Here is a 13,898-nt window from a genome sequence, read left to right as displayed (position 1 = left end):
ATGAATGATGATCTGATGAAAGAATTTATAGATGAAGTTAGTGTACCACTCCGCTCTATGAGTCCTATGAAAATGGCGGGGGAAGATGGTCTGTGTGCCATTTTCTACCAAAGGTTTTGGCATATTTTAGTGCTGATGTATCCAACTATTGTACTGAAATATTAAATAGAAATCATTCTTTATCAGAACTGAATCACACTCCATTGTTCTTATTTCGAAGATAAAGAATCCCATAAACATGTCTCAGTTCTGCCCAATCAGTTTATGCAATGTTCTTCTCAAAATCATCACCAAAACATTGGCCAATAGACTGAAACCTATTCTTAATCAGTGCATAGATGAAGCTCAAAGTGCATTTATACATGGAAAATTAGTCATTGATAACGTCATACCAACATATGAAGTCCTTGACTCTATCAAGAAGCGTCGAACGGGAAAAAATGGTTTCTTTGCTCTAAAACTTTATATGAGCAAAGCTTATGATCGGATAGAGTGGATTTTTATTAAATCAATCATGTATAAAATGGGTTTGTGCGAAGGTTGGATTCAGCGTATAATGAACTGCATGTCCTCTGTCTCCTACTCCCTAGTGGTGAATGGAAATGTAGGTGATAAATTCCAGCCATCGCGTGGTACTAACCAAGGTGAACCTCTCAGCCCGAACTTATTTTTAATTTGTAGCAAAAGTCTTTCTTCTTTTATCCGTACGGCCACCATTAGTGATGGGATAAAAATGGTGAAAATAGAGGTGCACCTCCGATTACCCACCTATTTTTTTTGTTGATACTAGTCTCATTTTCGGGACAACAAATGAAGGTCAGCTCCAATCTTTAAAGTCTATTTTGAAGGTTTATACAAACTGTTCTGGTCAACAGATCAATTTCGAGAAATCCCATACTTTTTTCAGCCTATCGATGAAAGCCACGATTGCTTCTAATGTTTGCCGAATTTTGAATGTTCAAATAGTTAATGATCTTGGTTATTATCTTGGCTTACCTTCCATGGTTGGTCACGAGAAGAAGAACATATTTCTCAAAATAAAAAAGAACTTTAATTGGCAAATATAAAGCTAGAGCACCCATCTTTTATCACTTGGAAGAAAGGAAATTTTCATCAAATACTTGCTCCAATCTATTACCATCTATACAATGTCATGTTTTCTCCTCCCTAACAGTTTCTGCAAAGAGCTAGAGGCCATCACAGCTAGATATTGGTGGCAACATTCAGCTAAAAAGTCCATCCATTGGTGTACTTGAGATGTGCTATGTAAGCCTAGAATGAAGGGGTATGAGCTTTAGAGTTTTCAGCAAGTTTAATATTGCACATCTCGCAAAACAAGGGTAGCGTATCATTTCTAAACCTAATTCACTTATGGAAAGATTACTTCGCTCTAAATATTTTTGAACACGAATTTTATTCAAGCTCCTCTTAGCTCTAATCCCTCTTTAGTTTGGAGAAGCATATGGAGTGCTAAAGGTTTACTTGAAAAAGGCCTCCAATGGAAAATTGGAATAGGTTCTTCGGTATCAATCTGGAATGATTATCAGCTACCGGGTATTTTGAATCAAAAATTTATTACTACAAGGGTGAATCATTTAACTACAATGCCGATCTAATATTTCCTAAGGAATGAAGATGAAATTCTTTTCTAATACATTCAGTATTCAGCATGGAAGAAGCTGAAACAATCCTCAATATCCCTCTCTCTCGTTTCCCTCAAGAGGACATCTTGTGTTGGGCAGATGAGGTTCTGGTTCTTATTCGGTCCGAAGTGCTTACAAGTTACTCACTTCCTCAGATAATCTTCATAATCCAGGTTTGGAAATCTTCAAATTTATTTGGAATATAGCCTGCCCCTCCAAAGTAAAAATTCTACTATGGAAGTTCTCTCTTAATTTTGCTCCTACAGTGCACAATTTATTGATCAAAAGGGTTTCATCGTCGTCTACTTGTCCTAGATGTGGATACATATTAGAAAATGTCATTCATGTTAGCACGGACTATTTTTTTGCTACTTTGGTTTGCTAGTTCTAGGAGTTAATTGGAATTCAGCAGCAAACCAACTCGATTTCAAAGAATGACTTTTGAGGCTCTTTATAACAAATAACAAAAGCAAGTGTACTCTAATTGGCATCACTATTTGGTTTATATGGGAAGCACGAAACAGGTACATTTATGAAGGACAAAAACAAACAATTTCAAGCTTACTTACCTACAATCATAGTCACTGCAGGGAATTATTATCAGTTTACTCGGCCTTGACCCACCCACATACTCGCAATCAAGCCAAATGGGAATCTCCACCGAATTCGATCGCCAAAGTTAATGTTGATGCGAGCTTCATTCAGCAGGAAAATAAAGCTTGTTCATGTATCATCATTCGCGATAATGAAGGGCATATTTTGGGATCTTGCCATATCAACAATAACCCAGTTACGTCTGTATTCATGGCCGAGGCATTAGCTGCTTTTCAGGGGATACAATTCGCATTAGACATTGGACTCAACAGGATTATAATTGAGAGTGATCCAAAATCCATCATCAACAAATTGAAGAGCAACAAAACTGACCTTTCAGAAATCAATTCTCTCATCCGAGATGCATAGCTCCTCGCACATAACTTCCAATCCTGTAATTTCAGCTTCATTGGAAGAAATGGTAATAATATCGTTTCTGGGTAAAGGAAGCGTCGAATATAGTTCTTTGAATTGCAGGTGAAGACCGACGTCTACTTGATCCACCCTAATCCTGCTTGGCACTGTTCTTCGAAGGGATACACTATTCATACTCATCGGTGAACCCCTACTTCAACCTCTGATCTTTGGCCTTCAATTCGTTATTCTCTTTCAGATTGGAGTGTGTATCAACTGTTGCTCTCCTTTAATTAAGATTTTTGTTCCTTGTTTTTTTTTTCAGTTTGTAAGCTCTTTGGGACCATTTTTCCAGTTCAACATTTGCTTTACTTTGTTTTGTTGGCTCCACGTCATCATGGTGGGCTATGTTTTTTCTTATTCAATAATAACAGTCGATACTTTTATCAAAAAAAAAATAACTGTGTTCGTAGATGGCTAAACTCTCGAGATAATGTTCTCGAATAAATTAATTCACGAGATAATGCACTCCTCAGATTAATTGCTCAAATAGGGTGAAATCTACAGTGTTGGTCGTAGGTCGCCATGCCATCCGGGCGACCTACTAGGTCGCCATGTCTTCCCGGCGAGCTATGAGAGAGATTGCATGTGTCATGCACGTTCCAACACGTTGGGCATCCGACCGAGGGCATCCGACCGATGTCATTCGAGCGAGCTATGCGAGGGCATCCGAGGGCAAGAGGAATCACGCGAGGAGCAGGAGGAGTGCATGGCGACCTACAAGGTCGCCAGGAGTGCAGTGCATGGCGACCTATGCTGGGAAGCTGCCACGCCGTAGGTCGCCTGGAAGGCATGGCGACCTACGGCCAACACTGTGCAATTCACCCTATTTAAGCAATTAATCTTAGGAGTACGTTATATCGTTAAATAAAATTTTCGAGAACATTATCTCGAAAATTTTGCCGTTCGTAGATAATAGAAATACCTCAAAGGCTTATGTAATTAAGAAATAACATTTAATTTTATTTATTTCAAATTTGAATTTGGATAAAAATATTGATTTTAATGTGATAAAGTAAATGGTTTTGAATTTGAACATCTCTTCTCGTACTTAATTCTAACAATCTTCTTTATATGTATTTAAATGCATAAATCGACTTTGACCCTGTGATTGTATTAAAAATAAAAATACTAACAAATATAATCCTTCATATTTACCCCTTTTATCACTTTTGCCTACGGACAGAGCCATGTAATAGTTGGAGGGGCCCTGGCTCCCAATCTTTGGGGTTTATTTCTTTCTAAGGTCCCTATTGCTTTTGAGACTAGGTAAATTAAGCTTTGTCTCAACTTTAGTTGTATTATCAGGAGCTTTGGGATGTATCAACATTAACATTTTGTTATAAAACCTTCGACAGTTGATGTGGACTGGTGTACGTCTATATTGGCAAAATTTTTGAAATAATGATGTGAAATTTTTTTTTCTTGAGATGAAGCTATTGAAAAATTAATTGTTGAGATAGGGCGTTTGCTACAGCTGTATCCTTGGTCGTCAGGTGGTCCGAACGACCTCTGCAGGTCGTCAGGTTGTCCAAGCGACCAAGAAAGGTCGCCAAGCAATCCATGCTTTCATGCGTGGTTTGCAAAAATGAAAGCTATGAATATGGGTTCTATATTTTAGTTTTTTTAGGTTAAACTATATTAAAGACCACCCAACTATAGTCTTTTTCCATTTCAACAATTATTTTTGAATTCTTGTCAATCATATCACCTAATTTTTTTTAATTAATCACTGGTATCCGATCTATTGATCAACTAATCCAGATCGACAATTAATGGAAGTGATGACATGACAGTTAATAATGAAAGTATAATAATGATTTGATATTAATGATTTAATAATGATTACTAAAAGTTATTTAATAATTATTAAATATTTAAATAGAATTTATTCAATTTAAATCGAATTTATAAATAGTTGAATTTATAACTAGTATGCTCTCCCTCATGCATGTTGCAATAATTTAATGTGATTTGCAGCAGCCCCTCCCCTCATTCATGCAGCAATAATTGCTGCAATAATTTAACGTGATTTGCAGCAGCCCATGTTGTGTTTATTGGATTAAAAAAATTAAACTCAAGTGTTTTAACTAATAATAACATGTTGTGTTTGTTGCTAGTTGATTTCAAAGAGGCGTGAACCACATGCAAATAGGAGCATGGCCCACTTGATTAACTAGAGAAATTATAGGTAATTTTTTAATCATTTTATCTAATATGTTAATCGATTATATCGAATCAAATTTTGGGTAATTGTATAGACACTTGGATAATTGTATTGATTAAATATAAATAACATAAAACTATTGATTCTGTGAACCTTAAATCCTAAACCCTAAAATATTTTAGTTGTTGTTGAAAACCCTAAACCTTAAACATTAAACTCTTAATACAAGATAAGTAACCCTAAACCCTAAAATGTTTTGATTATTACTAAAAACCTTTATAAATTCATGGTATGTTGAGGACAATGAAAGGGGTAGAGGATGGTGATATCTACCATGATGGTAGTTACAGATTTGTTTTTTGTAAGAATAAATTGATTGGAGGGAGAATAGTTAGGGTTTAGAGTTTAATGTTTAGGGTTTAGGGTTTATAGTTTAGGGTTTAGGATTTAGGTTTTAACAACAACCAAAATATTTTAGGGTTTAGGGTTTGCAAAATCAATAGTTTTATGTTATTTATATTTAATCGATACTTAACTAAATTTTTTATATACATAAATTCAACAAACAAATATAACTTAAACTATTTAACTAACAAACTAATTAAATTAAATTAATAAAATACCTCCAATAATAAATTATTAAAGGAAAATATTTGTAAATTATTAGATCTTCGAATTGAAGTTGAATTTATGTAATTATTAGATGGTGCCATGTGTCACCATTTGATTAAAGGAAAAATATTTAAATTAAATTAAATTAATAAAATCCCTCCAATAATATCGTGACACGTGTCCTCATATAATTGGAGGATTAAATATATTGAATTAATTTAAATTATGACCAATTTGATAGATTATGTAAGTAATAAGGACTAAATGTAAATTATACAAATTTTATTAACTGTCATGTCATCACTTCCATTAATTGTCGATCTGGATTAGTCGATCAATAGATCGGATACCAGTGATTAATTAAAAAAAAAATAGGTGATATGATTGACAAGAATTCAAAAATAGTTGCTGAAATGGAAAAAGACTATAGTTGGGTGGTCTTTGTTATAGTTTAACCTAAAAAAACTAAAATATAAAACCCAGATTCATAGCTTTCATTTTTGCAAACCACGCATGAAAGCATGGATTGCTTGGCGACCTTTCTTGGTCGCTTGGACAACCTGGCGACCTGCAGAGGTCGTTCGGACCACCTGGCGACCAAGGATACAACTGTAACAAACGCCTTATCTCAACAATTAATTTTTCAACAGCTTTGTCTCAAGAAAAAAAATTCACATCATTATTTCAAAAAATTTCAGTTTTAAGGTCTATGGCGGATCTTTTATACCTTATAAACATGCTATTGAAGTTCAGGACCGGTTCATCTCCCCGAGTTCTAGGGTTTTCGGAAAGGGTGAACTTGTTATGGATACGAGGGAGATTGCCTTGCGGTACTTGAAGAAGGAATTTATCATTGATCTTGCAGCTACCTTACCACTACCTCAGGTTCGTTATTGTTTAGGGTTTTAAAAATCGAATTTCATTTTGTTATTTTTGTGACCTGCATTTGATTTGAACATGCAGTTTGTGATATGGGTATTGATTCCGACCACGAGAAACTCAAGAACAGACCACGCAAACAACAGCATTGCTCTTATTGTTCTACTTCAATATGTTCCAAGGCTGTTCATTATTTTCCCTCTTAACAATAAGATCATCAAAACCAATGGGATTCTTGCCAAAACTGCTTGGGTTGGTGCTGCATACAATCTCCTTCTCTATCTCCTCGCCAGCCATGTAAGATATCCCACCTACTTGCCCCTTCTTTGCTATTTGTTTTATAATATTTTAACTTTTCAATTTTTAATCAAAATATTTCCGATTGAAAAGAAAAAATTAGTTGGCTAATAGTCAATATATTTTATTGACGTGTTATTTTTACATGTATTTAATTATTTATATGATGTATAACACATCATCATTCTAAGTCATTAGATATATGTCAGATCATTTTTTAAATGACATGATATATATCATGTCATCATTTTAAATAACATATTATATGTCCTGCAATCACTTTTAATGATATAAAACATATTACGTCAGTAATTAAGTATTTGTAAAAATATTTATGTCATCAACATATGTTAACCGTAAGTCAATTAACGGTTTCATTCCACATTGAGGGGTTTTTCGTTTATTTGTACTTTTAATCAACGTGTGGGGTTGTAGGTATTGGGAGCGATATGGTATTATGCGCGATAGCAAGGCAGTTTTCGTGCTGGAAACATGAATGCGAGAGAGAGAGCATGTCGAGAACAGTTGCATGCATGCCAGCATTCCTGGATTGTCATAGCTTGAGAACAGCAGAGAGGGAGTATTGGGTGAATGTGACCAACGTCCTCACCAACTGTGACGTTACCAACGAAGACGTTGATTTCAAATTCGGCATGTTTGCTGCTGCTTTCACCAATGATGTTGCCTCCAAGAATTTCGTTGTCAAGTATTTGAATTGTTTTTGGTGGGGTCTCAGAAATCTAAGGTATTCTCTCTCCTCCGTTTTTATTAACATTTTTCAAAGGATAGGATAGGGTTATCTCATTCATTCATTGTTCAACGCAGTTCATATGGCCAGAATCTGGTGACAGGCATATATATTTGGGAGAATATTTTCGCCATTTCCATATGCTTATTTGGGTTGGTTCTGTTCGCACTCTTGATTGGCAACATGCATGTATTTTTTACTTTTGGAAAAACAAATTAGGGTAAAGTATATAAACGGTCCATCAATTATATGATATTATTTTGTTGAGTCGTCCGACTATTAAAAGTTTTAAAATAGTCGTCAACTATAAGGTATTATTTTGTTGAGTCTTTCGACTATTAAAAATTATAAAATAGTCACCCTACTATTTATATGTTCCATTCTTTTCTATTAAAAATATTGATATTCATCTTAACTGGATGTTAACATGTTCATTGGGATATAATAAAATTAAATTTTAATAATGTCTATTAACATCATTGTTGCCTTCAAGCACAGACTCAACGACATAATGTAAACGGAAAGTCGAACAACAAAATATAGCTCAAACAATTTTGATATTAGATTTTATCATATCTCAATCAATTGATTAATGTCCAGCTTAATTAATTGTCAGTTTTTAACATAAAAGGGCGAGTTTTGAACATATAAATTGTGAGGTGATTATTTTATAACTTTTAATAGTAACATTATTCAACAAAACAATATCATATAGTCAGAGATCATTATATAATTTTTAATAGTCAAAGAACACAATAAAACAACTTATTATAGTCGAGAGATCATTTGGGTAGTTATCCAAAAATGTAATGTTTGGGCATTGATGGGGAAGTAATGAGGATTTTCTTGTTGTATTAAAGACTTCGTTGCAATCAATGACAGTAAGGATTGAGGAGTGGAGGCTTAAAAGAAGGGATACGGAGGAGTGGATGAGGCATCGTCAGTTACCTGAAGATTTACAACAACGTGTTCGACGATTTGTCCAATACAAATGGCTTGCCACAAGAGGAGTGGATGAAGAGTTTATATTACAGTCATTGCCTTTGGATCTCCGTTGCGAAATTCAGCGCCATTTGTGTCTCTCCCTCGTTTGCCGTGTACGTTTATCTTCTTCCCCACACTTATTTTCCTTTGAGTTTCCAGCTATGGAATTACTAGCTTTTTTTCTGTTGTTTTAATTCAATTGTCTAGGTCCCTTTCTTCTCATAAATGGATGAGCAACTTCTCGACGCGATGTGCGAGCGTCTAGTCTCGTCGTTGAGTACAGAAGGCAATTACATCGTCCGAGAAGGCGAGCCGGTGAACGAGATGCTCTTTATCATTCGAGGCCAACTCGAGAGCTCCGCCACCGGCGGAGGACGAAGCGGTTTCTTCAACTCCATCACACTCCGACCAGGCGATTTCTGTGGTGAAGAGCTTCTAACATGGGCTCTAATGCCCAACTCCACCCTCAACCTCCCCCTCTCAACTCGAACGGTTCGAGCCATATCCGAAGTCGAAGCCTTCATACTCCAAGCCGACGACCTCCAATTCTTCGCACATCAATTCAAAAGACTACAAAGCAAGAAGCTCCAACATGCTTTCAGATACTATTCTCATCAATGGCGGACGTGGAGTGCATGTTTCATACAAGCCGCCTGGAGAAGGTTCAAGAAGAGAAAAATGACGAAAGAGTTGATGACAAGAGAGAACTGTTTCTACCAGAGGACATCGGTCGATGGAGATGGTAACTATTACAAGATGGATGGCATAGAAGATAAGTTACTTGATCATGAAGGTATTGATGGAACTTGAGAGACATCAACATCATCTGTTCATCATTCACAAAATCATCAACTTGGGGCAACCATATTGGCACAAAGGTTTCTAAAAATACTAAACTTGCTAAAAAAAAGTGCCTAAAGTTGCCTTTATTGATCCTTCCGCTGACAGTTTAAAGATGCCCAAGTTGTTTAAACCAGATGAACCAGATTTCTCTGTAGACCATATTCAAAATGTGTAGATAGTCCAATTTTAAACAAACAATAATAAAACAGTTAGACTACTTTATATAAAACAGTTTTACCAAATCCGTCTACATCTTTCACTTGTATAATTTAAGTGCATTGAGCAAATCAAATTCTTAACTCTTGATTTCTAAACGCTATAACTATATATATAAAAAACGAGTTAAAAACCCTATTTATATAATTCAAGGGTATTTAATGATTGTATTCCATTGAATTTAAAAGGGTTAAATACCCTTCTCAATGATTGTATTCCATTGCATACAAAAGGGTTAAATACCCTTCTCAAAATCATCTTTTGTGGTTTGAATGTGTTCAATAATTAAAGAGCTATCACTTTGTTACAGTCGACATAAGTCGTTTTTATGTCCGTTTTGTGATAAGTAGAGAGCTCATCACTTGGTTAGAGTTGACATAAGTCATTTTGTGATGTAGAGATCATCACTCGGTTGGAGTTGATATCAATCGTTTTGTGATAAGTACGATCGATTAAACATAGTATGATTGATTAAACGTAGCAAACTAGGTGGGAGTGTCGATTAGAAATATTTAGCTGCTTCTCTCATAATACTAAATAGTTCTCTTACGAAATTGATTGCAGAATTAATCCCCATTTACAAATTGGTCGGGTACCCAACTGGGGACCATTTTATTCATTTATGGTTATCTAACTGATTGAGAAACTTCTTTTACATAATATAATATTAAAGTATGGGTCACCGGATGCGAGGGATAAGACTAGATGCTAAAGGTTAACTAGCATCATAACCAAATATATATATATATTTGGTATTCAAAAGTACCGTTTTAATCTCAACCAAAAATAAAATAAGATCCGATAAGACAACTAAACTGCAACCCAGATACGGCCATATATCCAACATGGATTGATAGAGTACACAATAATAACAATTACAAGTCATCACAACATATATCGTATTGATATAGTATTATGTACCAAAACGGATAGAACATTCTTAAGAGAGAGCCATATGCAGAGAATATCATTTCGTCACTAATTTCTTAACCAAGATGAAAAGACAACTTAATGATTCAACAGAATTTACAAGGAATTAAAAAAAAAGGGATAAAACCAAAACCAAGACAATAAGAAGTGACCGTAGACTCTGCTCACTAAAGCTCATATATGAGGGTAAAAATTAAAAATAGACATTACTTGCTACAAACTCATATATGGAACTCACTGTTAGGAATCTATAACGAGACCTTCCTGAAAAAGGTTTGTTGTCACACGAAGCACTGCTTGTGCTTTTAAAGGAGACAGCTTCGACAGACAAAAGTTCTCCCAAGAGTCCATCTCTGGATGCTCTGATACTGTTGACAGATTGTGGGATTTCTCGTATACATTTTGCAGCTCCAAAAGAAGGCTTCGAGAAGCCTCACGAGACTCCGGAAGCTGGTCGCTTAGTTGGGATGCAGCTACTTGTATCAATTTGTCAATTCCATATTCTTTGATTCCTTCAACACCCTGATAAAATCAAATGAATCCATCAAACTTAACAGGAAAGTGAGACAATAAAAAGAAAACTACACAACAAGACATCTATCGAATCCGATATATACCCTAGATATCCAACTAATTTAAATGAACTTAATTAATAGAAATTTAAAATCTTTATGTCGCTGCAAATAACATAAACAAGGATGCCATCCCAATCAACAGCTCAAGTTGAACGTGATTAAATTTAAGCCAGAAAAGGCACTCCCTCTCGTACAAATAAAATATCGGTAAGCATATAGGATATCATTTGCTTACCAGATGTGGAACACTACGACTAAAGCACATTGATGCCTTTGCCCGAATGCGTGGATTTTTATTCTTAAGATAGGGTTGCAACTTTGGCAACAGCAACATAGGAGAAACTGAAGTAGTCATTGCCTCTAAAGCTCTCACAGCTGCCTCACATACAAATCTTTTGTCTTGTGAAGACTTAAGAAGAAGCTGTACAAGCTGTATTATTTACATTTGAACACATCAGAAAACCCGTAATTTGTTCATCTGTCTCCCAAGATGAAGAAAAATTCACAAAACCAAAAACAACAAAGATGGAAGTGCACCATCTAGAAACTAGAAAGGCATAGTAGCAACCAGATTAACAAGACAATAAATCATAGAGAATACGAAAGTACCAGGGGATCCAAAGAATCAATCAAATCATCATTATATGCATTGAAAATATCAGTAGATGTCATAATTGCAGTTTTACAAACAGCACTTCTTGGATTCTTCATGGACTTAACAACAAGGGGGATCAAATCACTCCTGCACATTGAAACAAGGAAACAAATACACCAGTCAAATTAAATCTAAGGCAACAATAACTGATGAAAAAATTATATTAAAACACCATCCTCTTGTATTTCAGATAACCAAGCCAAATTCTGAGACTTACAGTATACTATGCATTCTTTCCTTGTGGAATATTGATAATTGGCGAACACTATTGAGTGCTTCAACAACCAGAATCCAGTCTTTAGAGTCAAGTCCAGGTAAGAGGTTCTGGTATAGGTAAATATGCATATCATCAAACAGTTAACAAAATATCAGAAACTTAAATGTAAAATAACAGTATATTATACCTTAAGACATGAATCAACATCTTCTACATCACTCAAGTTCTCAGATTCAACGTATTCTACCTCCGAATTAGCTACCTCTACTCCAACGTTTACAATTTCACCTCCATTTATTTGAACAGAGGCAGGGATTTTCTTCAGCTGCACATTTTCAGCTTCACCTCCATTTATTCGAATAGATGCCAGGCTTTTCCTCTGTTGCTCTTCAACATTTTCAATTGTGTTTCCATTGCAAGGCTTAGTAAAACTCCCTTTACTAGAGCTGGCATTCTTCCTCTCAGGTGCAGGTAAACTGTTGAGATCTCTTAACGCATTCCCCGACATTACAGAAATTAAAGTCTGGAACTGAAAGGCAAAGAATAGACAAACAATGACATATTCTGCAATGATAGTGATCAGCAATGTACAACCTTGCTAACAAACTTACAACAATTATATTAATTGCTTGCGCAGTAGGTTTAGAAAACTACAAAGCTGAAAACAGTAAAATCTTGTTTTCCCTCTCAGATTGACACAGCAAAACAAAGTAGTTTTAAGCCAAGCAATCTAATACTCTTACGCGGTAATCATATTTTTAATGGTTGCACGGTTAGTTCTACGAATTTGCCTTACTTTTAACTTATTGTTCCTATATTGCCTAATGCCTACAGTGGGGCCTAACTACCAACATTTTAACCCATATTTCGCAAATTAGGAAATAATGAGCCAGACAACTGCCTACAACACTTCAAATTATCTCTCTACAAAACCAAACCAATGCCACAATCTGAAAATCACTGTACCAATTAAGGACTCTAAAAGCCTCAACTCAACCAAATTTAGCATAAGAAAAAAAAACACCAAAAATTATTTAATTAAAACATTTTATATATATTTGCATTCTCATTGAAGACATAATCAACGAAAACGAACAAATCTAAGCAAATCTGAACCAACTTTGAATAAATACAGATCAAAAGCCACGAATTAGCACAAATAATGAAATTTCCACAACAAAAAAGAAAAACGAAAATCAAAGCAATGCAAACAGAGATCTAGGCGTCGCATATTTCATAACATAAAAATTTAAAAATATATATATATATATATATATATATATATATATATATATATATATATATATATATATATATATATATATAAAGATCTCGTCTAGAATGTGCTTAATTTTTCGCACAGATTTAAATTTTGCAAAACAAATTTCGAAATATTAATTAATAAAAAAACTAGAAAGAGAGAATACCAAAGAGGGAAGAGAGGGGCTAAGCGATCAGCGGAGAGTGAGACTTGCGTTGAAACCTTACAAGTGAAATGGTGATTTATATATAAAGGAAAAGAAATTGGCCAAAACGGTGTAGTTTTGAGAGCATTTAGCAAAGAAAATCCGAGTAAGGCCGGCGGCACGGGTCTACTGCATGTGACTCTGAGAGACGGCATTTCTCCTCCTTTCTCCTCACTCTCTCGGTAGAAATTAATAAATTGTTTTCTAAAAGCGCTTGCTCTGGATTTAAATAGCGAAAATGCCACTGTTTCATTTAACATTACTTTAAAGGGTAAACTACACCAATGATCACTAATGTTTGGATATGTTTTCGATTTCACTAATTATGTTTCACAAGTTATAAATCGGTCACTAATGTTATCGTTTGTTACAAATTGATTACTCGCCGTTAACAGGGGAGACGGAAAACACATGTGGCCTGCTAATAGCAGTTAACAGGCTTACCTAGATGGCATAATTACATAAATAGTTCATGTTATTTATATATTCTTTCAATTTGATCCTAGTTTTAATAAATTAAAATATATTTATATTAATTCTTATAAATAAAGATATATTTAAAAAAAAAGGAAATAAAAAATTTAAAATTATTTATAAAAAAAAAAATTAACATTTTTAATGTTAGGGTAAACTAATAAAAACAAAAAAAATAACGTTT

The 13,898-nt window shown here is 34.7% G+C and overlaps 1 protein-coding gene and 1 pseudogene across 1 annotated transcript; one reads left to right on the top strand and one right to left on the bottom strand.

The window, feature by feature from the left end:
- On the top strand, positions 1-9,148 carry LOC120176161 (annotated as a pseudogene).
- Positions 9,149-10,386: 1,238 nt separating this feature from the next.
- Positions 10,387-13,262, bottom strand: LOC120176144. Its single transcript, XM_039182640.1, has 6 exons — positions 13,202-13,262; positions 11,962-12,303; positions 11,775-11,881; positions 11,512-11,644; positions 11,138-11,332; positions 10,387-10,849 (listed from the first exon to the last, which is right to left on the bottom strand). Exons 2-6 carry the CDS (start codon positions 12,280-12,282, stop codon positions 10,568-10,570), a joined length of 1,038 nt encoding a protein of 345 aa, XP_039038571.1. The 5' UTR covers positions 12,283-12,303; positions 13,202-13,262; the 3' UTR covers positions 10,387-10,567.
- Between the last annotated feature and the right edge of the window lie 636 nt (positions 13,263-13,898).

This window comes from Hibiscus syriacus, unplaced genomic scaffold, assembly GCF_006381635.1.
Source record: "Hibiscus syriacus cultivar Baekdansim isolate YM2019G1 unplaced genomic scaffold, ASM638163v2 tig00112230_pilon, whole genome shotgun sequence".
Lineage (NCBI taxonomy): Eukaryota > Viridiplantae > Streptophyta > Magnoliopsida > Malvales > Malvaceae > Hibiscus > Hibiscus syriacus.
Note: the sequence above shows the minus strand (reverse complement) of the source record. Positions and strands in the feature narration are given on the sequence as shown.